This window comes from Macaca thibetana, chromosome 7 (genome assembly GCF_024542745.1).
Source record: "Macaca thibetana thibetana isolate TM-01 chromosome 7, ASM2454274v1, whole genome shotgun sequence".
In the NCBI taxonomy this organism is placed as follows: Eukaryota; Metazoa; Chordata; class Mammalia; order Primates; family Cercopithecidae; genus Macaca; species Macaca thibetana.
In genome coordinates this window covers 16,024,900-16,050,335 of record NC_065584.1, presented here as the reverse complement: position 1 = coordinate 16,050,335, position 25,436 = coordinate 16,024,900, and the positions used below count along the sequence as shown (strand labels likewise).

The following is a 25,436-nucleotide window of genomic DNA, read 5'->3' as shown; positions in this document are numbered from 1 at the left end:
TCTCTTATAACAAGGTGCTCTTATGCCTTATTTATATTCTCATAGTCTCCCCTGTACTTGATTATAAACAGCATTTTTCTTTTTCTTGTTTTTTTCCCAATCATTTGTTGAATATCAACCATGTGTTGGTCACTCTTTTAGGAAGACATTAAAAAGAAATGTGACATAAAATTAGCACTGTCCCCATTGCAGGGGAGAGATAAGCGTGTAAATGCCAAAACTGGGCCAAGAAGCATGATATAGAAATGTGCACCATGCTACCCTACTCAAAGGAGAGAACCAATTATCAGAGACAGCTGGGGAGAAACTTTTCTACGGAGGTGACGTTTCAACTAGGCCTTGATTGACAGGTCAAATGATCTTGGATGAAAAGGGAGGAGGGGGCTGGTGAGGAGGAGGGGGCTGGTGAGGAGGAGGAGGCTGGCAGGAGAGGAGGAGGCTGGCAGGAGAGGAGGAGGCTGGCAGAAGAGGGGGAGACTGGCAGGGAGGAGAAGGGTGGCAGGAGAGGAGGAGGTTGGTTGGTAGGGAGAAAGCTGCTGGCAGGAAGGAGGCTTGCAAGGAGGAGGAGGCTGGCAGGAGAGGAGGAGGCTGGCAGAAGAGGGGGAGACTGGCAGGGAGGAGAAGGGTGGCAGGAGAGGAGGAGGTTGGTAGGGAGAAAGCTGCTGGCAGGAAGGAGGCTTGCAAGGAGGAGGAGGCTGGCAGGAGAGGAGGAGGCTGGCAGGGAGGAGGAGGAAGCTGGCAGAGAGAAAGAGGCTGGCAGGAAAGGAGGAGGCTGGCAGGAGAGGAGGAGGTTGGCGGGAGAAAGAGACTGGCAGGAGAGGAGGAGGTTGGCAGGGAGGAGGAGGCTGGCGGGAGAGGAGGAGGCCGGTGGGGGAGGAGGAGGCTGGCAGAGAGAAAGAGGCTGGGCAGGGAGGAGGAGGTTGGCAGGGAGGAGGAGGCTGGCAGGGGAGGAAGCTGGCAGGCAAGCGCAGTGGGCGACCGTGGGTGGTGGGCGGGTTTTCCCCTCAGGCAGGCGCAGATCCTAAGGGCGCGGGCCCCGCTGGGTGCTCAGGACGCAGAGGTCCCTAGGATTTGCTCCTCACAGCACGAGTGCCCTCGGGAGGAACCGCGTCTGCGCCTCCCAAGACGGACCACTCGGGCGTCTCAGCCCCGCGCCCTGCCTTGGGGCCGCCTGGCGCGCTGAGCTCAGCGTGGAGGCGGCAGCGCGCTCGTTCTTCCGTGCCCTCCCAGCGCGGTCTCTCCTTGTCCGCGCGCCCCTCTCCCTAGGCGTTTCTGGGATGCTGGTTGGCCGGGCACTTACGTGTTCCAAAGCGGGTGACAGCCGCCGCGCGGGTGCACTGTTCGCTCTCTCCCGCCAGGATCCGCGTTCTTGTTCCCCGACAACTCGTGGGAGTGCCCGCTCCAGCGTGGTTTCTCCTTCTCCGAGAACGGCGCCAGTGAGCAGAAGGCTGGGACTGGATTGCATGGCTCTGTCTCCCAGCCATGGTTGACTAATTTAGGGACACCCATGGCTCTGGATTCCTGCAGCCAGCCAGACGCCTGCCTTTGGATTTTTGATCTGGATGAGCGTCCTGTAGCTGGAGGTTGTGGTTGAGAGGGGAGTTTAGTCACACAATGGCAGTGCCTAGAGAGATCTGGGCAGGAGGTTCTGCTGCTGTGGCCCTGGAGGGCCTAGGTGATGCTGTGCTCAGAGGCCCCTGAGGGTGATGTGAGATGGGGAGGGGGCCGAGGGAGGTAGGTAGTCAGTGACTGCTGAAACAAGAGGAGTGTTAGCATTTCTGGGTTAGATGGTTGCTTCCGATGGCACTGAGACACGCAAATCCCCAAATTACTGATCTAGATAAAATGGTCTCGGTCAGAACGATTTTGTTACTCTTCTGAACGAAGCTCTCATTGCCTGTGGCCAAACGCTGAGATGACAATGCAGTTCAGAACCGATTTTGTGGATTTCTGAGGTCGTATACCGGTTTAGCTCACAGCTCAAGTAGATTTCTTTGATGAACATCAAAGTGGCAGATTGTGTTTCCAAAGATGACTGCAACAATCCCCCCAAACAACAGGATCTTTTGCAATGTCCCCTTGCCAGTCAAAAAAGAGGGAGTCTACTTCTCCTTCCTTTGAACCTGGGCTGTCCCTGCCACCACCTTGATAGCAGAATGAGGCAGAGGTGACATTCCGGGGCAGCCAAGACCAGGCATTAAGGAGACTCTAGCAGCTCCCGTTTTTGTGTTCTGGTGGAAGCCTATTGCCATGTAAGAAGTCTCCCTACCGCTGAGGCAGGAGAATAGGGTCTGGAGGCAGGGAACTTAAGGCCAATTCATGCCGACTTCCTAAAGCTGAATCAAGGGAAAACACCAGGGTCTAGGGGCAGGACTCTCAGGCCAACTCCCGATAATCCCCCAAAGCTGGACCAAAAGGGGAGCACCTGTGTCTGGGCGGGGAACCGAAGGCCAATTAATGCCAACTTCCTAAAGCTAAATCAAAAGAGAAAACCCCAGCTTCCCACGCCCAGTAACAAAGGATCAAAGGCCTCTCTCCCTGCAGCCCTCCCACTTCCACCAGGGCTCAGATGAAAAGGGAGAGTGCCCTGGATTGGCCTGGGCCGAACAGGGACCATCCCTTCATCTGCATAGGGCGCCAATTTACCCCAACCTTTAGCCACCGACCAAATCCTTCATCCAGATAAGGGGTAACCTATAGGAATCTCAAAAGGAGGGCTTAAAACCCAGAAAACGTTGTTACTGGGCCCTTAAGCTGTGTGCTTGGGCCCACTCCCACCCTGTGGAGTGCTTTCTTGCTTTAATAAATCTCTGCTTTCATTGCTTCCTTCCTGTGTTTCATTCCTTTGTTACTTTGTGTTTTGTTCAATGCAGTGTCTTACTCTGTTGCCCAGGCTGTAGTGCAGGGGCGTGATCACGGCTTACTGCAGCCTCAACTTCCTGGGCTCCAGTGATCCTCCCACCCCAGCCTCCCGATTAGCTGGAACTATGGGTGTACACCACCACCCCTGGCTAATTTTTTTTTTTTTTTTGGTGGTTTATTTATTTATTTTTTTTTTGGTGGTGGTGGTAGGAAGGGGGTCTCACTACGTTGCCCAGGCTGCTCTCAAACACCTGCCTCAAGTGATCCTCCCACCTTGGCCTCCCAAAGTTTTGGGATTACGGGTGTTTGCCACCAAGCCTGGCTGGCCACACGATTTGATTTGGGCGACAGCAGATGTGTTGTACAGCTGCCCAAGTGGCCCCTGCTCTTTGGCCTGTGTCCTAGAATGAGAGACGTATGGAGCCACCACAGCCGATTGTCAGACCAGTGGGCAAGAAATGTTTATTGTTCTAAGCAACTAAGAGTGAGATCTGAGGGTTGTTACTGCTATAAAAACTGCCTAAGAAACCTGGCCAACCAAGTATCATCTCAATTCTTCCTACAGTGAAATCTTTGCCATTTCCTAATGTGCTTCCCTTGCAGCTGAAACCTCGAAATCCTTCCTGTGTTCCACTGTTTGTCAAGTGGTAGATTCTAACAAAAAATAAACTGAAAGGCGTTAGGCATCAGAATAGAAAAGAGTTACATTGTAGAATTGCAATTTATAGAAATGTGTTCATTGTATTGCCTAAAGCCTGGGGAAATTTTTACAGGTCAGGCTTTTAAGAATTCCTGGAGCCCAGGAAGTTGAGGCTGCAGTAAGCTGTGATCATGTCCCTGCGCTCCAGCCTGGGCGACTGACAGAGTGAGACATCTCATTGAACAAAACACACAAAGTAACAAAGGAATGAAACACAGGAAGGAAGCAATGAAAGCAGATTTATTAAAGCAAGAAAGCACTCCACAGGGTGGGAGTGGGCCCAAGCACACAGCTTAAGGGCCCAGTAACAACGTTTTCTGGCTTTTACACAGAAACTGTCTGCACCATCTTCACAACTTTTCTGTAAATCTTAAACTATTCTAACATTAAACAAAGTTTATTAAGAGAAAAAAAACCCAGGCTTTAGATTTTGGAGCCTATACTTTTAACCACTGTGCTATACTCTATCTCTAGACCCCTGGTCCAAGGGAAGCTCTGAGGAGTTGACAAACGCTCATTTCCTAGGTCCCCAGAATGGTCCTCATTCCTGCCCATGACAAAAACTGATTGTTTAGACTTTGCTTTGTGTCTCTGACATTCTGTAGTGTTTGTTCAGTGCATCTCCCTTGTTATTTTAATTAGACAAAAATCTCTGTATTACTTACGACCTAAACACATCAGCAGGGGCAGCAGCATCAATTACAGCCAACACTTATCACACACACTGTAAACGGGTCCTGTTCTAAATATTTTACACATATTCATTCATTTGATCCTCCTGAGAACCCTGTTAGTGATAGGGACAGGAGGCAGAGAAATTCTAGGCAGAAAAGGGCAGAGTCCCTGGAGAAGCCCCACCCTCAAGCTTGGAACCATGGCCCAAAGTGAGAACATGCATTCCTGTTTTCCTACTCAAATATTGCCTTTTCCAAAACCACACATGGCCTGCCCCACCCCCAATCCTGTACCCATTAAAAACCCATTACCCGACTGGCAGAGAGCAGAGAAGGGGAGAAGAAGAGAAGCAGCTGGACGTCGGAGACTGTGGTCTGACGTCAGAGACAAGCAGCTTGACTTCAGAGGGATGGTTTGACGGTGTTGCTTCAGAGAGGAGTCTGGCCAGGGATGACCAGACTCCAGCGCTCCAGGGGAAGATCACCTTCCTGCTCCAGCCCTCTTCCAACTCTCCTTCCTGTCAAGAGCCACTTCCATCAGCAATAAAATCCTCCACATTCACCACCCTTCAATTTGTTCATGCAAACTGATTTTTCCTAGACACTGAACAAGAGCTTGGGTACCATGGGTGTGGACACTAAAAGCTGTCACATTGACCCTCTGCCCTCGCTGCTAAAGAGCAACTGCCTCCCACAAAAAGGCAGAGAGCCCACTGAGCTGTTTAACACTTAAGCCATCCACGGACAGCAGAGTTAAAAGAGCACTGTAACATACGCCTTCTGCGACTTTGGGGATCATGACTCCTCCTCCCTAGATGCTGCCTTGGGGCCTACATGGAGTTTTGCTCCTGCTGGCACCCAAAAGTGCTCACTCTGGCTCCTACACCCGCTCACCTGCATGCTCCCCCTCCCATGAGGGGTTGAGAGCTGCAGGCTGAATAAGTGAGGCATCCCTGTCACGAGGCCTGTGAAGGGGTCAAGGAAAATTTCCTGTTTCATTAGGTAGGTGTTAATGTCTTCCCATTTTATAGGTGAAGCAACTCATGCACAAATAAATTAACTTGCCCAAGGTTACATATCTGGTAAATGGCAAACCCAGGAGGTCTGGCTCTGGAGTCTGATTCTCTTGCCCACTTGCTGCACTGCCCTCTCTAAGGAATTTTAATGCTAGATGGTCTCAGACCTGGATTGGATGCTTCCTTGCCTTATGTTTCAAAACAGTGTGCTGCCCTCCTGAGCTTTTCCAGGGAGCATGAGGCTCTGATCTCTGAATGTTATGGTCATCTTCCGACTACCTGGGGACTGGTACTTTGAGAGCACACAGAGATACAGCTTTTGGAATTCTCCATGCTGCATGTAGGTTTGTAAACCAATACCCTGCTCAGATACCGCATTCTTCTAACACCCTAATGATGGGGTCACATTTCCCTCTCTAGGTATGACAATCTGGTTTTGAAGTTGCCGGAAGAAACTTGAATGGCTTCCTCTTTCATTCCCACAAGGCTCTGAAAACACTTCTGCTGATCCGCCGTCTTCACTCCTACCTCACCTTGGCATAACTGCACTCTACTCAAACGCTATCTGGAAGGAGCAGAGCTCAGGGCTTCTGACCCCACAGAATGGGCTCCAGGCACTAAGAGGTGAACAACACAGAACACCTGTTCCATGTCGAGTTGGTTGTCATTTTATACTTTTCTAAAAACCTCAAGGAAAATCTTCAACATAAGCCCTGGCATAAGACATTTTCTATGTATTCAAAATAAGAAAAGGGAATGGTGAATATATTGACAAGTAGCAATTTGAATTATAATGACAATTCTGTAGGATTTTATGTAGCGTGCACATTTAACATTTAAGTATATTGTTCTTGGAATTGTATGATAAAACTAGAAAATAAAGAGAAATTATGATGACTATGTATTCACTCTTCAGACTTTCATCTACGAATCAGCTCACTGAGAGTGATACTTGAAAGCTTCGCTTGTTTTCTTCTAATCCAGTTTTGGAATGTCTTCCACGGATGGATGCCATGCAGTTGAAACATAAATGCCATAAAAATTAATCCCCCTAGCACTACCGCTGTTGCCACGGCAATAAGCGTGTGTCCTGGGAATGGCAGTGGTGCCTCATCAACATAAATCTGCAACAGAAAAAGCAAAGTCTTTAAGCTTTCTGAATTTAGCAATGCAAAACACTGAAAATTTTATGGTCCCCACAATTAATCGGAGAGCAAAACGCTGCCCAGAGTTACAAAGACATTCAGCATCCACAAAGCTTGGAAACAGTCTCTTGACAATTGAACAAGTAACAATTTGCCTACAATAAATAGGGGCTAAGAAGTACATGTATTATCCTATGCCTTTACCCTATCTTTAACGGTGGAAGGAGGCAGATAAAATGCTTACACAGCAGAACATTCTCTGTTCAGTCACAGAGGAATGGGCAAAGAGCTCTGGGAACGTGGAGGAGGGAATGCCTACCTGCCTAGGGCAGTCAGGGAATGCGCTTTCTGAGCTGGATCATGACGAATAAGTGGGTTCACAGAAGAGAAGGAGATAAAGGAACATTCCAGGTAGAGGCCTATGTCTGTGCTCTTTCAAGCTACCACCTCTTTAGGAAATCCTCTTTGTAGGTGCTGCCAGTATAGGAAACTTTTTATGTATTCAAAATGTTTCCTCTGCATGAATAGCTAATTAACAGAAGCAAGTAAATTTCTGGAGGAGAGGTAGGATGATTGACAGAGAGGGACAGTGATGCCTTTTTCTCTGAGATGTGAGGCAAGGGTGGGGTCATTGTATGTTAAATATAGAAGTGGGGCATAAAGAAAGTAGGGGGTTCAAGCCCAGGCTTATGTTTCCTTTGTGAAGCAGGAAGCCAGATCATCTTTTGTGGGAGAAGAACATGCTGATGAGTGGAACTAGGACAGTAGGGAATGTGGGAAAGTGCAAAGGACAAGAAAAAGGATGACGGGCTGCTTTAAGGCCTAGCTCAAGTTAAAGGTATGGCCATCCTCCCAGTGACCCAAGGAGGTAGCTGGTTTCTTAGAAACAGTCTCTCCATGCTACAAATTCTCTGAAATTCCCCTCACATTCATTCTTTCCATTCTTTCAGTACTGCTACTGTGATTATTGTGCCACTTTTCATAAATAGGCTACTCTAGTAGCCTCCTTCCCAGGCCACCAGTCCATGTTGACATCCTAACATTGCCAGATTTATCTTTGTATAAAACACCAGTCTGTGTATAAACACCTTTTTCCAAAAAATGTTTAATAGCTTTTCATTGTTGACAGGAATGTTGACAGGAATGCTCTAAAGCTTTCACTCCGACATTCAAAGCTTTCCACAACTGGTTTTCTTCTAAATAACCTTATATCCCAGCCAAATGAATTTGAGCTATTCAAAAAGCAAACTTTATGCTTTTGACAGTGATAGGAGGCAGTCAAATGCCTAGGCAGATAGGGCAGGTCCCTGGTGAAACCTGACCTTCAAGCTGAAGACAGTCCCAGGTAAATCCACATACCGAATTCAGAACCTGTGTTCCTGTTTGGCATGCTTTCCTCTGACTGATCCCACCCTTCACCTGTTTTACATATACCTATCCTTCCTAATTGGTTTTCTACACTGCTGTGCCCACCTTTGAGTGGTGACTTCGCTTTAGCCTTTCTTTGCATACTTATAAACCAATCAGCATGCTCTCCCCTATTCTGAGCCCATAAAGGCCCCAGACTCAGCCACACTGGCAAAGAAACCACCTGACTGCAGGGGTGAGGGACCACCCCCATGTCCCCTCTCTGCTGAGAGCTGTTCCATCACTCAATAAAATTATTCTCTGCCCTCCTCACTCTTCAGTTGTCAGTGTATCCTCATTACACTTGGATGCAGGACAAGAACATGGGTACAAGCTACAACACAGGTGGGACAAGTGGGCAGGGTGCCTCCGGCAGCAGGCTCAGGGCTGAGCAAGGGCCAGGTGGAGGGTGTCACCAGCTGTGGAGGTCCCTGGTTGGTAAAGTGGCCAAGAAAAATCCTGAATCACTTTCCCATCTCTGTACCTGGTCTCTCCATACAGAATGCCTTCCTTATCCATTTCTACCTAATGAAATTTCAGTCACTCCACCAGATGATGTAAAAATTTCACTTGTGGCTGGGTGCGGTGGCTCATGTCTGTAATCCCAGCACTTTGGGAGGCTGAGGCAGGCAGATCATGAGGTCAGGAGATCAAGACCATCCTGGCAAACATGGTGAAACCCCGTCTCTACTAAAAATACAAAAAAATTAGCCAGGCATGGTGGTGGGTGCCTATAGTCCCAGCTACTCGGGAGGCTGAGGCAGGAGAAAGGTATGAACCCAGGAGGCGGAGCTTGCAGTGAGCCGAGATTGCACCACTGCACTCCAGCCTGGGCAACAGAGTGAGACTCTGTCTCAAAAAAAAAAAAAAAAAAATTTCACTTGCTTATTTAAGCCATTTATCATGTGTCTAAGATGAGAAACGTTTATCACCTCTGATTTCTGTATTCTCCATCTAAATTGCTACCTCTAAAGTTCTGAAATATACTTTTTCTTCAAATGTTTCCCTTCTAATCTTCTTCAACCATCCAAATATTCCACACCATTTCTAAAAAAGGTTAAACCTCAGAATTAGGAGTCTGTTTTAGATACAATGTCTATTTACTCCTAAAGTAATTTGTATTTTTAAGCACAAAAATTCACTTAAATAATCAGAGTACAATGATCAAAGTCAAGAAATTAACATTAAGACAATACTATAATGTAATTGCAGATCTTACTCCTTTTTTTTTCTTTTTTTCCAGTTACCCCCATAATGTATTTTGGGTGAAAGAAAATCCAAGCTTATGGGTTGCATTTCATTGTTTCAGGATTCTCCTTTCTCCTCCCCTTTCTTTCCTTGACGGAGCTTTGCTATGTTACCAACCTGGAGTGCAGTGGTTATTCACTGACACATTCATACTGGACTGAGGCCTCAAACCCCTGGCCTCAGAGGATCCTCCCTTGGCCTCCCAAATAGCTGGGGTTGCAGTCATGTGTCACCAGGTCTGGCTATTTCAGGGTACTTTCTTTTTTCTTTCTTTTTTTTTTTTTTTGAGACAGAGTCTCACTTCTGTCACCCAGGCTGGATGAAGTGCAGTGGTGCGATCTTGGCTCACTGCAATCTCTGTCTCCTGGGTTCAAGCAATTCTCTTGCCTCAGCCTCCCGAGTAACTGGGATTATAGGCATGCACTACCACACCTGGCTAATTTTTGTATTTTTAGTAGAGATGGGGTTTCACCATGTTGTCCAGGCTGGTCTTGAACTCCTGAGCTCAAGTGATCCACCTGCGTCGACCTCCCAAAGTGTTGGGATTACAGGCGTGAGCCACCACACCCAGCCTATTTCAGGGTACTTTCAAAAGCAGGTTCCAACAGTCCCAAGAACCTTTATATTCTTTCTCTATATTTTCTTAACAATTCTTTTCCTTTATTAATGGTGCAGTCACTGCCTATCTTTCTTTTATCCATTTTTGTTCTTCCTCCATTCCTGAAGCTTCAGGTTTCCTGCTGTTATCACTTTTCTTCTGCTTGAAGAACTTCTTTAAGCATTTTCAAAAGAGAAGTTCTCCTGACAATGGATTCTCTTAGTTTTCTTTCATTTGAGAAAGTCTTGATTGTTTATTCCTGAAGGATATGTTCAGTAGGTAGAGAATTCTGGATTGACAATCCTTCCTTCCCACCCAACCCTCACCCCCAACACTTTAAAGATGTTGTATAACTTTCTTTTGCCTCTGTGGTTTCTGTTGAGAAATCAGCAGTCAGTCAAACCGTACCCTTGTATACAGTGTGATTTTTCTCTGACCACTTTCAATATTTTATCATCTTGATTTTTGGTAGTTGATTATGATGTGTTTGGGCATGGTTTTCTCTATCTTTATCTTGTTTAGGGCTCATTAAGCTTCTTGAATATGTAAATTTGTGTCTTCACCAAACTTGAGGCTTTTCAGTCTTTATTTCTTTCCTTTCTTCTTCTTTTTTTTTTGAGACAGGGTCTCATTCTGTCACCCAGACTGGAGTGCAGTGGCATGATCTCAGCTCACTGCAGCCTTGACCTCCCAGGCTGAAGCAATCCTCCCACTTTGGCCTCTAGAGTAGCTGGAACTACAGGTGTGTGCCTCCATGCCTGGCTAATTTTTTTGTATTTGTAGACAGGGCCTTGCCATGTTGCTCAGTTGGTCTTAAATTCCTGAGCTCAAGCGATCCACCCACCTTGGCCTCCCAAAGTGCTGGGATTTTTTTCCCCATACCAATCTCTTTCTCCTCTTTTTCATGGACTCTGATGACATAAATGTTAGACCTCCTGGTACTGTCACACAGATCCCTGAGGCAAGATCTTCTTCTTCTTAAAATATTTTTTCTTCAGGTTGGGTTTCCACTGACCTGCTTTCAAGTTCACTGATTTTTTTCTTGTTCCATATCCATTCAGCAATTGATTCCTTTTGATAGTTTTAAAATTTAGATACTATAGTTTTTAGTTCTAAAATTTCCATTTTGTCCTTTTTAAGTAGCTTCTAGATCTCTGCTGATAATCTATCACTTTCTACTTATTTCGAAAGTGTTTACCTGTACCATATTGGAGCATGGTTATAATAGCTAGTTTAGAATATTTGATAATTGCATTTGTGGTCCTTTGTTGATGCCTTTTCAGAATTGATTATATTGTCTTGGTTCTTGACATGGTGAATAATATCAGATTGTATCCTGGTGAATAATGGTGAGTAACATCAGATTGTATCCTGGTAAATATGGTGAATAGCATTAGATTGTATCCTGGACATTTTTGATGTTATGTTGGGAGACTCTGGTTCTTGTTTAAAAGTTATCTGGAAAATGCTGATTATCTATTGTTCGTTTTTAGCAGTCAATCACACTGTTTGAGTGCAGATCACAAGTTATGCCTCACCTTCTGTGGGTGGTGGTTTCAGTGTCAGTTCAGTTTTCCAAGCTGTTGCTATGCTATTTGTGTCTTCCTGCTTGGTACCTGTGCCACTCAGGAGCTGCTCAGAAACTAGAGGATGTTTACTTTGTAGTTTTATTTCAAAGCCTTTGCTATTTTCTTTAGGTGTGCCCTGCTCATATGCAGCTTCTTCCTGGTGCTAGTTTCTATAAAGAATCAGGACTCCCTTTCTCCAGCCCTCTTCTCATAGAGATGTCCCCCCGTGCTTTCCACTCTTAGAGGTCCTTTTCCTCGTTCTCTGGAAAGAAAGCTGAGCTTCTACGAGAATTTTAGCCCTCTGTGCTATTGTGCTGTTCCCCACAACCAGGGCTGCTCTTGAGCCAAAGAGACGAGAAAAGAGAGAAAAAAATAACAGGGATTTTCCTTCACACTCCTTATGTGACAGATGCTTCTTTTCCTAGTTTCTTTACCTAGTGGGTTGAATTTTTCTCTCAGGGTTTTAGAGGTTTACACTGCTGCAATGGCCACCCACCACTGTAGTAGTGCAGAGCCATTATTGGGGCTGACCTTAGAGCTGGGTCAGAACAGGAGAGAGAGAGAGAGAGACAAAGAGAGAGAGAGAATGTTAATGTAACATCAGCATTTGACAATGACTCATTAATTGATTTTTATCAAATCCTTATTCCTTCCCATGCCTCACAGGCAACAGATGTCATTATGTGAATAAGCAAAAATGAGTGGTCGCTTTCATGGGATGATTTGGGAAAGACTGATTCTAGTTTCCAATTTCTTTGGATCTTGAAAGCCTTTGAAATATTTAAGACAATGATTACAGTTCAGACAGCCATAAGGAGGATAATCAGACTAGAAACTAAAAGTTACAGAAATATGTTCTTTGGAGTAGGGGTGAGAGGAAGAGCATTAAAAGTCAGAAAACTGGGCTCAACAAGGAAGGTGGAGAAGGAACAAAAACAAAAACAGCCACGTATTATTATATGTATTATTAAAATTCTGCCAGCATCAATCAGTCCTGGCACCCATCACGCACCCTGGCTTCATCACTACTGACAGTGTCACTGCTACCCTTCAGGATCCCCTGTCTTTAAGCCTCGTCCATCACAACAATTCTGCCAATTTTTTCTCTTCAATGTCTCTTGAATTGGTTTTGTCACGTTTTTTCCCCAGCCATCACCCCTTCATTTTACCTGAAATTCTTCAATTAAGTTACAAAAAGTGACTCCTGAAATGACGGTCACTCTAAAGTGGAAAAGTTCAGAGCCCTGTGGAAAAAAGCACACCCAGTTGTTAGCAGCATCAACATGTACATTCCTTTAAATATTAATAAAAATATACCCTGGGGCCACTGTTCCTATAGATGCTGCATGAAAAGATCCCCATCCTCTTCCTAAGGCTCTCAGACATACATATCATGTATCAAAATAAAAAAATAAAAAGATGGATTGAAGTGGAGGGATTCAATAGTTGATACGGTTTTTTTTTGTTTTTTTTTAGAATGAGGAGATTAAAACTAAATCTGGCCTTGATAAATACTTTGGACTAATCTCGTATATGCGGTTTCAGTATGTTCCCTAATTCTGACTGGTTTTCACAATTATCTGTATTATACCAACTTCATGTATTTTTATGGGCAGCTGGAACCAGAAGACACGTTCCCCGTGCATATCCAGGTGAATAATACTGAGCGCATTTCTTCCCTCTCACCTTCGGAAACACTCTTTCTTCTCCACTTTGCTAAATAATATGTCTTGCCTATCTGCCCAAAACTTTGGAAATAATAACACCAGGGGAAATGGAGAAAAAATAAACCCTCTTCATATACTTTAAAGGTATATACTTTAAAGGTGTTATTCCCACCATTCCTGGTTACCTATACTTTCTAATTAAAACCAATCTTAGTTTAGACATACATGTTTTATCTAAACTCAACACAGTAAAAACAACAATGCCATCATTACCTTTATGCTTAAGTTGAGACCTGAAGGATTATACACTGCAGCACCAACAATTGGTTCTACAAATTTTTTCATTTTTTTAATCTTTTCTGGCACAGTGTGTTCTAAAAATACATAAAACATATTTTAAGCACACTTATTTTCTCATTTTGTATTAGGTTGGTGCAAAAGTAATTGCTGTTTTTGCCATTACTTTTAATTTACTATTACTATTTCATTTGCAATTACTAATATAAAATTTGTTAGGCACATTAAGGTGCAATGAAAGCTTTCACTCCATAACATGACTAAGTTATCCCATACTTTTAGTTCTTTTTTTTTTTTTTTTTTTTTTTTGAGACGGAGTCATGCTCTGTCGCCCAGGCTGGAGTGCAGTGGCCGGATCTCAGCTCACTGCAAGCTCCGCCTCCCGGGTTCACGCCATTCTCCTGCCTCAGCCTCCCAAGTAGCTGGGACTACAGGCGCCCGCCACTTCACCTGGCTAGTTTTTTGTATTTTTTAGTAGAGACGGGGTTTCACCATGTTAGCCAGGATGGTCTCGATCTCCTGACCTCGTGATCCGCCCGTCTCGGCCTCCCAAAGTGCTGGGATTACAGGCTTGAGCCACCGTGCCCGGCCTCATACTTTTAGTTCTGCTTGACTTTGTAGGCGATGTATTTAGGGGAGTGAGGCCCAATATCTCACATTGCCTTCGAGGGCATTCTCAAGAAGTTCAAGACTTCTGATCACCTTCACGCTGACCTTTTCCTTCCAGCCCCATGCTCAGGATCAGTCCTGACCTGCATGTGCTTCGTGTTTTTGGCAGTAAGGTCATCTCAGGACCTCCTTACTGGTAGGTAAACGATTTATAATAAGGTGGCAGTAAAGTTTTACAATGGGATTACTTGACAATTTTCCTGCCTTTCTTGTCATCCTTTCTAAAACTAGACAGGTAGTGTAGGGGTTAGACGTTGCAGGGGTATAAAGGTACACAGAATCTAAAGGAAAAGAAACAGCTGTGATTGTAATTTCCAATTTCCATAGTGTAAATATTCTCACCCTGGCTAATTTCAAGCTACCAATGGTTTAACATCCAGCTTGTAAAATGTTTTAATATTTAATGATCAGGACTCCAAAACTGGTAAGAACAGTTTCCAGCACACCACAGAAAATGGGGATGTCCGTTAATGCAAAATATTTAGTAACTTTATTTTGCTGGATTTTTCATTTCAAAAATGCATTATGTTGGCCAGAGTAAGACTCACTGAATACCAAATGCCCAGATATTTAGTAACATATTAATGGCTGACCAAAATTTGTTTAGTTAATTATTTCTACCTACCTACCTATCTCGTTAGAGTATTCAAACGTGAACACAAAATGTGTAACAAAAAGTTACATATTTGAGGTAAAGTGAATAGGGGTAAACATCTTATTTAAAATATATCTGCATCTTTTCAATTATTTTACCATAAAACCTTTAAGAATTAGAAGATAGATCCTAAAGATTATCTGGCCACACCTTTCACAACCCCCTCTGTCACACTGAATCAGCAGGGAAAGGAGACACCAGACCAGCATGCAGCACAAATTTAATCAGTCACTGTTGCTATTTTTTTTTTTTTTTTGAGACAGAGTCTTGCTCTGTCGCCCAGGCTGGAGTGCAGTGGCACGTTCTCAGCTCACTGGAAGCTCTGCCTCCTGGGTTCACGCCATTCTCCTGCCTCAGCCTCCCGAGTAGCTGGGACTACAGGTACCCGCCACCACACCTGGCTAATTTTTTGTATTTTTAGTAGAGACGGGGTTTCACCGTGTTAGCCAGGATGGTCTTGATCTCCTGACCTCGTGATCCGCCTGCCTCGGCCTCCCAAAGTGCTGGGATTACAGGCGTGAGCCACTGCGCCCGGCTCCACTGTTGCTATTAATCCACAAAATGACTTTCCTTTTTTTTTGCAGTATAAATTATTCAAAAATGCTTTTACCATAGAATCCAGGCCTCTGGAAGTGATGATGAAATCAGTGGGAAACAGAAGTAAACAGCAATATGCCAACTGATCCAAATCCATTTGCAAGAACTCCTGGCTCTTTTTTGTGTGAACAAGCTTTGAAAACCATTGATCTTTGTAAACCAGTAACAATATTACTTATAAGATAAAATAATTACAGATGAAAGCAAACCCTACTCAGTTTCCAGTTTTGCCTCATGTTCACTTCAGTCACAGTAACCAGATATGGAGATTCCAATGGGACACGTCCATCCTCGTTGATAATTTCCAAAGAAACTGGATATTGTGTAATTGGAAACTTAAAGCGAGGAACCTAAAATACAAATTCCAAGAATGAATGTAAACTTGGAAAAGTCAATAGTCACTTCATTTCCTGGTAAAAAACGAAAAGATACATTGCCAATAGTTTGGCTGTTCAATGAAATGTGCTTGTGAGGGGTTTCTGCCTTTTCAGTCATGAAAATGTCTTAGAGCAGAATCAATGTGAACTCCAAAGGCAGTCTATACATTGTGGTAACAAAACTCATCATTCTATAGGCCCTTTTCACAGGAATTTACTATGATGTCATTCAAACTTTTTTTTGGCTAAATCATATCCCAGAAAGCCATGCATAGATCGCTCACCCTCCTTTTGCCACTTTTCCAGCCAGTCAGTCTTTCAGGCACAATCTGTAAACTTGGCTCTGGCATCAGAGCTTAAATCCAGCCCCAAAGCATGTTAATAATGTGATCTTTGGCAAATTGCCTGACTTCTCTGTGGCTCGAATTAAATGAGACAAATCTCGGAGAAGGCTTAGAGTAGCATTTAGTAGATAGTAAGTGCTCACAAAACATTATTTTAGTTCAGCAAGGGGGTATATAAAAACAGCCCTCATCATTTACAGAATGCTGGCCAGACACAATGGCTCACGCTTGTAATCCCAACACTTTGGGAGGCTGAGGCAGGCAGATCACTTGAGGTCAGGAGTTTGAGAACAGTCTGGCCAACATGGTGAAACCCCATCTCTACTAAAAAATACAAAAATTAGCTGGGCATAGTGGTGGGCGCCTGTAGTCCCAGCTACTTGAGAGGCTGAGGCAGGAGAATCACTTAAACCTGGGAGGCGGAGGTTGTAGTGAGCTGAGATCGCACCATTGCACTCTGGCCTGGGCGACAGAGCGAGACTCGGTCTCAAAAAAAGTAAAAACAAAAATAAAATAATGAAAATTTACAGAATGCTGACTCTATGCCAACATATTGTGTGTGTATATATATATATAATATGTATCATATATAGTCTCTAGATGTCTTATATGTAATTTTACATATATGTAGTCTGTGAAATAACAGTTTCTCAATATACAGTCTTACAAGGCCTTTGAAATTGATCTGTTTGAAAGATATACCAACTGCATATTTGTTTTTTTCTTTTGTTTTGAAATGGAATCTTGCTCTGTCACCCAGGCTGGAGTGCAGTGGTGCGATCTCTGCTTACTGCAACCTCTGCCTCCCAGGTTCAAGCAATTCTCCTGTCTTAGCCTCCTGAGTAGCTGGTACTACAGGTGCACGCCACCATGCCCGGCTAATTTTTGTATTTTTAGTAGAGATTGGGTTTCACCATATTGGTCAGACTGGTTTCGAACTCCTGACCTCAGGTGATCCACCTGCCTCGGCCTCCCAAAGTGCTGGGATTACAGGTGTGAGCCACTGCACCTGGCCCCAACTGCGTATTTTACTCTTCTAATGCAAACTTTGATACTAAGAGAATAAAATATTATTTGACACAGAAGCCTTCTCTTAACCAACATATTATACCGTCTTTCATTTGTGACTGTCAGCAGGCTGAGCTTGATTACAATGACTTTGCCTTCTATGTTCCAAGAACCTGATACAAGATACTCAAAGTTGTTTTAAATGAATCAATATTTACTATAACCTGGTATAGTGTTTTACAGACTACAAGTTGCTTTCGTATACATAGGGGTGTGTTTGGGTGTGGGCGAGTGTGTGTCTTTATACGAATGCTGTGGAATGGACAAGGTAGTGCAGGTATTACTGTTTTATTTTACCAATGAGGTTCATTAACTTGCAAGGTACATTTAAATCTGGATCTTTCTAGCTCAGTGTCACATTTAGCTCTGCATCATAATAAGACATTATTTATATGTCTTAGTTTTCATGTTTAACCCAAAGGCACATTTCAAAATCTTGTTGGTAAGAAAGTATCCTATCTTCAGGTAATTAAAAATGATCTTACTTTTTCCCTGCAATCTGAGAAAGCAACAGCATGTGAAAACTTCTGATCCTTTGTGCAGTTACATTCCTCCCGAGTGGAAACATTAGCACACTGTTTGAATTTACCAGTTTTCTGCAAATAGAAGTAACAGATGTTGACTTGTTTTTCTGTGTTGCAGGATTTCTGCAAACTGATAAATATCTAATAAATATTTATTCCCTGAGTAAGTGAAATTCCTGAGAAGTTAAAAGGGGAAAGCAAGTCATTAATAATAAAGTAAGAATAGAAGTACAGTGTTTCTGAATTTTAATTGCCCCCTTGTGTGGTAATTTGAACCTGAGTATTACTCAGCCACTTGCCGGTTTACCTCGTGCAGTTGCATGGGACCTAGAAAGGCTGTGTCATTCTGAATTCTGCATCCCAGGACTACCAAACTAACTACTCTTGGCCCCTGCCATTGCAGGGATCCAGATGGTGACCTAAAATGAGTGGCCTTGATGACGTGGGGCTGCACACTCTCCAAACCTACTATTTCATACTTGTCTTTCTTCATAGCATACGTTGATATTTTAAATCTCCACTCTATCTGCCCATTTGTCCTTCATTTATACTTGATCTCTCTTGCCATTACTTTATTTTATCATTATTATTATTATTATTATTATTATTTTTAGAGATAGTGTCTTGCTCTGTTGCCCAGGCTTTACTGGAGGGGCTCAATCATAGCTCACTGCAGTCTTGAACTCCTAGACTCAAGCAATCCTCCCATCTCATCCTCCCTAGTATTATAGTTGGGACTACAGGCACACACCACCACACTTGGCTGATTGAAACAAAATTTTTTTGGTAGAGAGTCTATCCTGACTATGTGATAGAAAAGAAAAACCCATTTTCTGGGGAGAAATTCAAGCCAGTTGCAGAAATTTGCAAGTAGTAAGGAGCCTACTGTTAATCCTCAAGACTTTGGGGAAAATGTCTCCAGAGACCTTCATGGCAGCCCCTTCCATCACAGGCCCAGAGGCCCAGGAGGAAAAAGTGGTTTTGTGGGCCAGGCACAGGGTCCCCATGCTGTGTGTAGCCTAGGCGCTTGGTGCCCTGTGTCCCAGCTGCTCCAGCTATGGCAGAAAGGGGCCAACGTACAGCTCAGGCTGTGGCTTCAGAGGGTGGAAGCCCCAAACCTTGGCAGCTTTCACATGGTATTGAGGCTGTGTGGGTGCACAGAAGTCAAGAATTGAGGTTTGGAAACCTCTGCCTAGATTTCAGATGTATGGAAACACCTGGATGCCCAGGCAAAAGTTTTCTGCAGGTGTGGGGCCCTCATGGAGAACCTCTACTAGGGCAGTGCAGAAGGGAAATGTGGGGTGGGAGCCCCCACACAGAGTCCCTACTGGGGTACTGCCTAGTGGAGCTGTGAGAATAGGGCCAACGTCCTCCAGACCCCAGAATGGTAAATCCACTGACACCTTGCACCGTGTGCCTGGAAAAGCCGCAGACACTCAACATCAGCCCATGAAAGCAGCCAGGAGGGAGGCTGTACCCTGCAAAGCCACAGGGGTGGAGCTGCCCAAGACCATGGGAACCAACCTCTTGCATCAACATGACCTGGAGTCAAAGGAGATCATTTTAGATCTTTAAAATTTGACTGCTCTGCTGGATTTTGGACTTGCATGGGTCCTATAACCCCTTGGTTTTGGCAAATTTCTCCCATTTGGAATGGCTGTATTTACCCAATATGTGTAACACCATTGTATCTAGGAAGTAACTAGTTTGTTTTGATTTTACAGGCTCATATGTGGAAGGGACTTGCCTTGTCTCACATGAGACTTTGTAACGTGGACTTTCGGGTTAATGCTGAAATGAGTTAAGACTTTAGGGGACTTAAGTCTTTAGGGGGATGATTCGTTTTGAAATGTGAGGACATGAGATTTGGAGGGGTCAGGGGCAGAGTGATATGGCTGGCTGTGTTCCCACCCAAATCTCAACTTGAATTGCATCTCCCAGAATTCCTATGTGTTGTGGGAGGGACCCAGGGGGATATCATTGAATCACAGGAGCTGGTCTTTCCCATGCTATTCTCATGATAGTGAATAACTCTTACAAGATCTGATGGGTTTATCAGGAGTTTCCACTTTTGCTTCCTCCTCATTTTCTCTTGCTGCTACCATGTAAGAAGTGCCTTTTGAACTCTGCCATGAGTCTGAGGCCTCCCCAGCCATGTGGAACTGTAAGTCCAATTAAACCTCTTTATTTTGTAAATTGCCCAGTCTTGGGTATGTGTTTATTAGCAGCATGAAAATGAACTAATACAATGGCGAGGTCCCAAAAGCTCATTTTTAGCAGATGGTGAAGTCTCATGTCTTGTGAAGAGAAAATAGGGGGAAGGAAGGGAGAAAAAAACAACAGTAAAAAAAAAAGAACAGTCCTGGAAAAATCAATACAGGCCACATTACTCTGAAGTCCATACATTAGTAGGCAGGTATGAAAGTGGCTTATGTATGTAAATAGGTTGTAGTTATTTTCTTCTGAAGTTTAAGTTGTCTGGCTTCAGTTTGCAGGGTTTTAAGAAAGCACAGCTTAGTTTTCAGTGACTCCAAATTAAGAAAAATGGGGAAAAAAAGAAGGAAAAAAATTGAAAACATTATTTTGAAGACTTGTAGTCAAGAAAAATTCGAATTCGATCCAAAATATGGAAAATAATAAAAATTGAAAAAAACATTAGGCAAGACTAGGATCTAACAACAGATCTACTATAGTTTAGAAACATAATTTTTCTCTCTCCAGTTTCTCAGTTTTACTAAAGACAAATCATGGTATGACTGGTATGCTTTATTACACTTGGCCTAATTATTTATATATAGTACAGCAAGAATAATTATTTTTTACATAGGCTTTTAACTTGGCTTTGATGGAACTTTGTTCTATAGGAGGAATCAGATAAGACTTATTTATTTATGTTTAATTTATTTATTTTTATTTTTATTTTTTAGTAGAGACAGGGTTTCACCGTGTTAGCCAGGATGGTCTCGATCTCCTGACCTCGTGATCCACTCGCCTCAGCCTCCCAAAGTGCTGGGATTACAGGCATGAGCCACCACACCTGGTCCAGATAAGACTTTTTTAAAGCCGAGCCCAGCCATGGATTTGTGCCGTCAAATATCTATGAGTTTGGTGAATTTCCTCTCCTCTTGAGGATCCAAGATAAACCTGGGGCCTCTGTGCCTGTCAGAAAGTGACATTCTTTACTAAGGACAGGTCAGAAACTCTGTACAGGGACTGTGTACACAAACTATGAGGCCAATTTCCCAAGGGCTTTATTGGCTCCATAAGTCAAGTTTGATTCCTTAAAGAAAAGCACATCATTCCAGTCAAAACCTTGGTAAAATAACCAGTTTCTCCAGTTGTGTCCTATTGCAAAAGAAAACTGATTCTTACTGCACTTATGCAAATAACTATATTGCCATAGATTAAGAATACTCACAAATAGTTTCCAAATTCTAGAGAAATCAGGTAGAGGGAAACAATTAGGTTCCAAATTTTGTTCACAAAGTATACTTTACTCAATTGTTAAAAGCTGTAAATAGCTTAAAAGAAATGTTTTCTTAACTCTGAAAAACAAAAAAAGTATCAGCAACATTTTAAGCAAAAAGTCAAAAAGATTACTTCTGTTTTCTATTGGTTCCGTTAATTCGGTTAACTCCTATTCTGTTTGATAGTCATGAACATTTCAGCTCTCCATCAGAGTTCTGAAAGTTCCTTTATTCCAATGTCACAATTTCCAAAGTCATCAGAAAACCTGCATTTAAGTGCAACTGTTAGAGTACTATAGCTAATTATAAATTCATCTTTTTTTTTTTTTTTTTTTTTTGAGATGGAGTCTTACTCTGTCACCCAGGCTGGAGTACAGTGGCATGATCTCAGCTCACTGCAACCTCCACCTCCCGGGTTCACACCATTCTCCTGCTTCAGCCTCCCGAGTGGCTGGGACTACAGGCACCTGCCACCACGCCCAGCTAATTTTTTGTATTTTTAGTAGAGACAGCATTTCACCATTTTAGCCAGGATGGTCTCAATCTCCTGACCTTGTGATCTGCCCGCCTCGGCCTCCCAAAGTGCTGGGATTACAGGCATGAGCCACCACACCTGGCATATAAATCCACCTTTTAAAGAGCATTTAAAAGAAGGCAAAACAAGACAATTGTCTATGGATGAAAAAAAGTTTTAAGGCAGCCATAGTTAAAAGACACAATTGACAAGGAAATTTATTACCTCTGTGGCACACAATAATTTTAACATAACAATTATGAATATTACTATAATGTACACTAAGGTATATCAGAATTACAGGAATTTCCTATAAATTTGGAACACAACTAGATATGTATACAAATACAGCCCAAAGAAAACCAAACACCATTTCATATTTGACAATGCTTCCTGTATAATTTTTATACCAAAATAAGCCAAGTTATGTCATTTTTGGACTTAAGGAAACTAATGTCTTAAAGGACTAATTAGGTTAGATAAAGACATAATTTTTTTTTTTTTTTTTTTTTTTTGAGATGGAGTCTCTCTCTGTCGCCAAGGCTGGGGTGCTATGGTGCCATCTCAGCTCACTGCAAGCTCCGCCTCCCAGGTTCATGCCATTCTCCTGCCTTGGCCTCCCAAGTAGCTGGGACTACAGGCGCCTGCCATCACGCCCAGCTAATTTTTTCTTGTATTTTTAGTAGAGACAGGGTTTCACTGTGTTAGCCAGGATGGTCTTGATCTCCTGACCTCGTGATCTGCCCGCCTCAGCCTCCCGAAGTGCTGGGATCACAGGCATGAGCCACTGTACCCAGCCAAAAAGATATAATTTATAATTTGCTTTTGAAAAGTTTGTCAAATATAAAAGGTTTAAAATACTTGATATTACAAAATAGGATTACAGGTCGTTGTAAAGTCATTTATTTAACCAAAGTGATAATTCCAGCATTCCAAAAAAAGCAAAAACCTTCATTATTTGAGTTGAGACTTAATTTTTTAAACAAGAAACCCTAATAAAAACAGCATGAAGCCAATTACATTTGTTTTTCAAAATTTTATAAACAATCTATAAAATTTAATCTTGATTATAAAATATAACTTCCATAAGCCTTTTATAACCGTTATTAAGAAGTTCTTTAATGCTTCAAGAAAACCTTGTTAATCTGACATAGGTGTCCATTTACTGGTTTTGCAGCAGTGTGCCTTTGACATTAATAATTAATTTATAGAGAAACTGAACTTATTTTATCTTTCACAATTGGCCCTTACAATCTTATGTGCCCACCTCTTCTGCGATAGTCCCTGGGCCTTGAGGAGTTGAATGGCTTTAATATCCTGCCCTGTGTCTCAGGAATGCAGTTTGTTTTAATTTTTGTATCTTCTATGGGGCCTGAAGATAAGGCTTTAATTGCTGTCAGTGTTTAAGATTTAGCAGGACTTGGTGTCCTTTTTAGACTCAGGAGTTAAAGCCCTGTAACTCAATGTTACAAGGACTTTAAAAGCACATACAGGAAGACACATGGATGTAATAACATTAATTTAAAAATTTGTTGGCCGGGCACGGTGGCTCAAGCCTGTAATCCCAGCACTTTGGGAGGCCGAGACAGGCGGATCACGAGGTCAGGAGATCAAGACCATCCTGGCTAACACGGTGAAACCCCGTCTCTACTAAAAAATACAAAAAACTAGCCGGGCGAGGTGGCAGGCGCCTGTAGTCCCAGCTACTCGGGAGGCTGAGGCAGGAGAATGGCGGGAACCTGGGAGGCAGAGCTTGCAGTGAGCCGAGATCCGGCCACTGCACTCCAGCCTTGGCGACAGAGCAAGACTCTGTCTCAAAAAAAAAAAAAAAAAAAAAAAAGAAAAAGAAAAAAAAGGAGAGGAGATTAGGATATAGACAACACAGAAACTGAGGGGCAAAAATTTGTCTCAGTTCTTTTTCCTAAGCAAACCAAAAATAATAATATGACAACTTGATTCTATAAAAGTTTTTTTTTTTAAATGTATAAATCCTCTTGTTGTGACTTATACTGACTATTCATGACATGGTTGTACTTTCTGATTTGTTCTGAAACTCCCTCCTTTTTAAACAACCAGTTATTTTATTTTTAGGACTAAATTTACCACACAAGATTCTTTCTTATATAAAATTATTTCTCTTTAAGCTTTTTTACCTAAAAAAAAAACCTCTTTATTTTTATAACTTTCTTTACATCTTTTTTTATTCCTGGCTCCTTTCACATTGTTTTGTATATAAGCTTTAACTAAGCTTTGAATTAGACAAAACTTGTTCACTTTTTTTAAAAGGACACTTTTTTTCTTTAGTAAGAATGTTTTCTTACAATATATATTTATTGGCCGGGCGCGGTGGCTCAAGCCTGTAATCCCAGCACTTTGGGAAGCCGAGGCGGGTGGATCACGAGGTCAGGAGATCGAGACTATCCTGGCTAACATGGTGAAACCCCGTCTCTACTAAAAATACAAAAAACTAGCCGGGCGTGGTGGCGGGCACCTGTAGTCTCAGCTACTTGGGAGGCTGAGGCAGGAGAATGGCGTGAACCCGGGAGGCGGAGCTTGCAGTGAGCCGAGATCACACCACTGCACTCCGGCCTGGGAGACACAGCGAGACTCCGTCTCAAAAAAACAAACAAACAAACAAAAAAAAACAATATATATTTATTGGAAAATACCCAAATAATGAAATAGCTATTATTTAGTTTAACTTTATATTCTAAATTGTGACCAGTTTGTCTATAAGTATTTATCCCATTACATTTACCTAATTGTTTTAATTATTTACCTAGATTATTTATGAAAACTGTGACAGTCATGATTTAAAGTTATGAAACTGCCATTGCAAAATTATAACTGAGACAGTGAGAAAAGATTTGACTGGCTGGGTGTGGTGGCTCACGCCTATAATCCCAGTACCTTGGGAGGCCGAGGTGGGCAGATCACAAGGTCACAAGGTCAGGAAATCGAGACCATTGTGGCTAACATGGTGAAGCCCCGTCTCTACTAAAAATACAAAAAATTAGCCAGGTGTGGTGGCGGGCACCTGTAGTCCCAGTTACTTGGGAGGCTGAGGCAGGAGAATGGCATGAACCTGGGAGGTAGAGCTTGCAGTGAGCCAAGATTGTGCCACTGGCACTCCAGCCTGGGTAACAGAGCAAGACTGTCTCAAAAAAAAAAAAAAAAAAGATTTGACCTAACTGATTCCACACTGCTCTTAACCTGCAAGCTGTACTTGTTCATTCCTGGGCATAGGATGAACTAACTTTGGAATGAACTTAGTTTATAGTTTAGCTTTGAAACAAAGATGATAACAGTCCTTTCCCAAAACAAACCTCCTTATTGTCTGTGGATCAGACTGCCTAAAGCCACAGGATTAGAAGTTATGGTAATCTTACTAAATTCAAGATGCACCTATTTTCATTAAACCCATATCAATGTTTTATTTATTTAAAATTATACAAGCAAAGGTCATTCTATTTTGGGCTAGGTTTATAGTTTTGTAACCCCTATGCCAAATTTTGACATCTTTTAGTATTTGGCAGGGATAAGTATGAAATTGCTTGATTAATAAATGCAAACAAAAATGTATGCTGGGCAATTCTTAAGACATTTCTAATATTACTTTACCAATAATTTTAAAGCTAGCTATTTATTATAGATTTTACTTAAGTTATATAAACTTGAAAAAGCATTTGACTAGTCTTTGCTTTTTCAGTGTCTTATTTAAGTGCTTTTATTTTTGTAAGCCAATTAATTAGAGCTTTTATATATTTTAGTAGTGAAACATTCTGTACACAACACCTAAATACAATACATATAAAAATGTATTAGGCATGCCGATGCAAGTACGTTTTATAAATTTACAAAATCCCCCTTACCTTTTTTTCCTATCTTAGACTTTCAGATTCTTGTTAACATGTTTCACAACCCTAGGCAGTTGTCAGCTAAATAGCCTTAAGTTTGCACATTAAAGGAAACAACTCAGGTGAAAACCAAGTAGCAAAATTTACATCATAAAGTACAGAGAGAAAACATCTGGTGGTGC

General features: G+C 42.6%; 2 protein-coding genes across 4 annotated transcripts in view; both read right to left on the bottom strand.

Moving 5' to 3' along the window:
• Nucleotides 1-5,039: 5,039 nt before the first annotated feature.
• The window catches only part of CATSPERB (cation channel sperm associated auxiliary subunit beta), a 161,634-nt gene continuing 141,237 nt past the window's right edge, over nucleotides 5,040-25,436 (bottom strand). For 2 of the 3 annotated variants that reach the window (XM_050799015.1, XM_050799018.1), the window contains 5 exons: nucleotides 17,378-17,488; nucleotides 15,318-15,453; nucleotides 13,159-13,259; nucleotides 12,388-12,462; nucleotides 5,042-6,376 (listed from right to left, as the gene is read on the bottom strand). In XM_050799015.1, the coding sequence (XP_050654972.1) occupies nucleotides 6,173-6,376; nucleotides 12,388-12,462; nucleotides 13,159-13,259; nucleotides 15,318-15,453; nucleotides 17,378-17,488 (627 nt within the window). In that variant the 3' untranslated portion in view covers nucleotides 5,042-6,172. Of the gene's footprint in view, nucleotides 6,377-12,387; nucleotides 12,463-13,158; nucleotides 13,260-15,317; nucleotides 15,454-17,377; nucleotides 17,489-25,436 lie in introns of all 3 variants that reach the window. The other variant, XM_050799016.1, reaches the window with a different exon arrangement.
• TC2N (tandem C2 domains, nuclear) overlaps nucleotides 22,967-25,436 on the bottom strand; it is a 271,057-nt gene continuing 268,587 nt past the window's right edge. Inside the window, exon 14 of the transcript XR_007727590.1 lies at nucleotides 22,967-23,136. The gene's annotated coding sequence lies outside the window, so the exon portion shown is untranslated. The remainder of the gene's footprint in view (nucleotides 23,137-25,436) is intronic.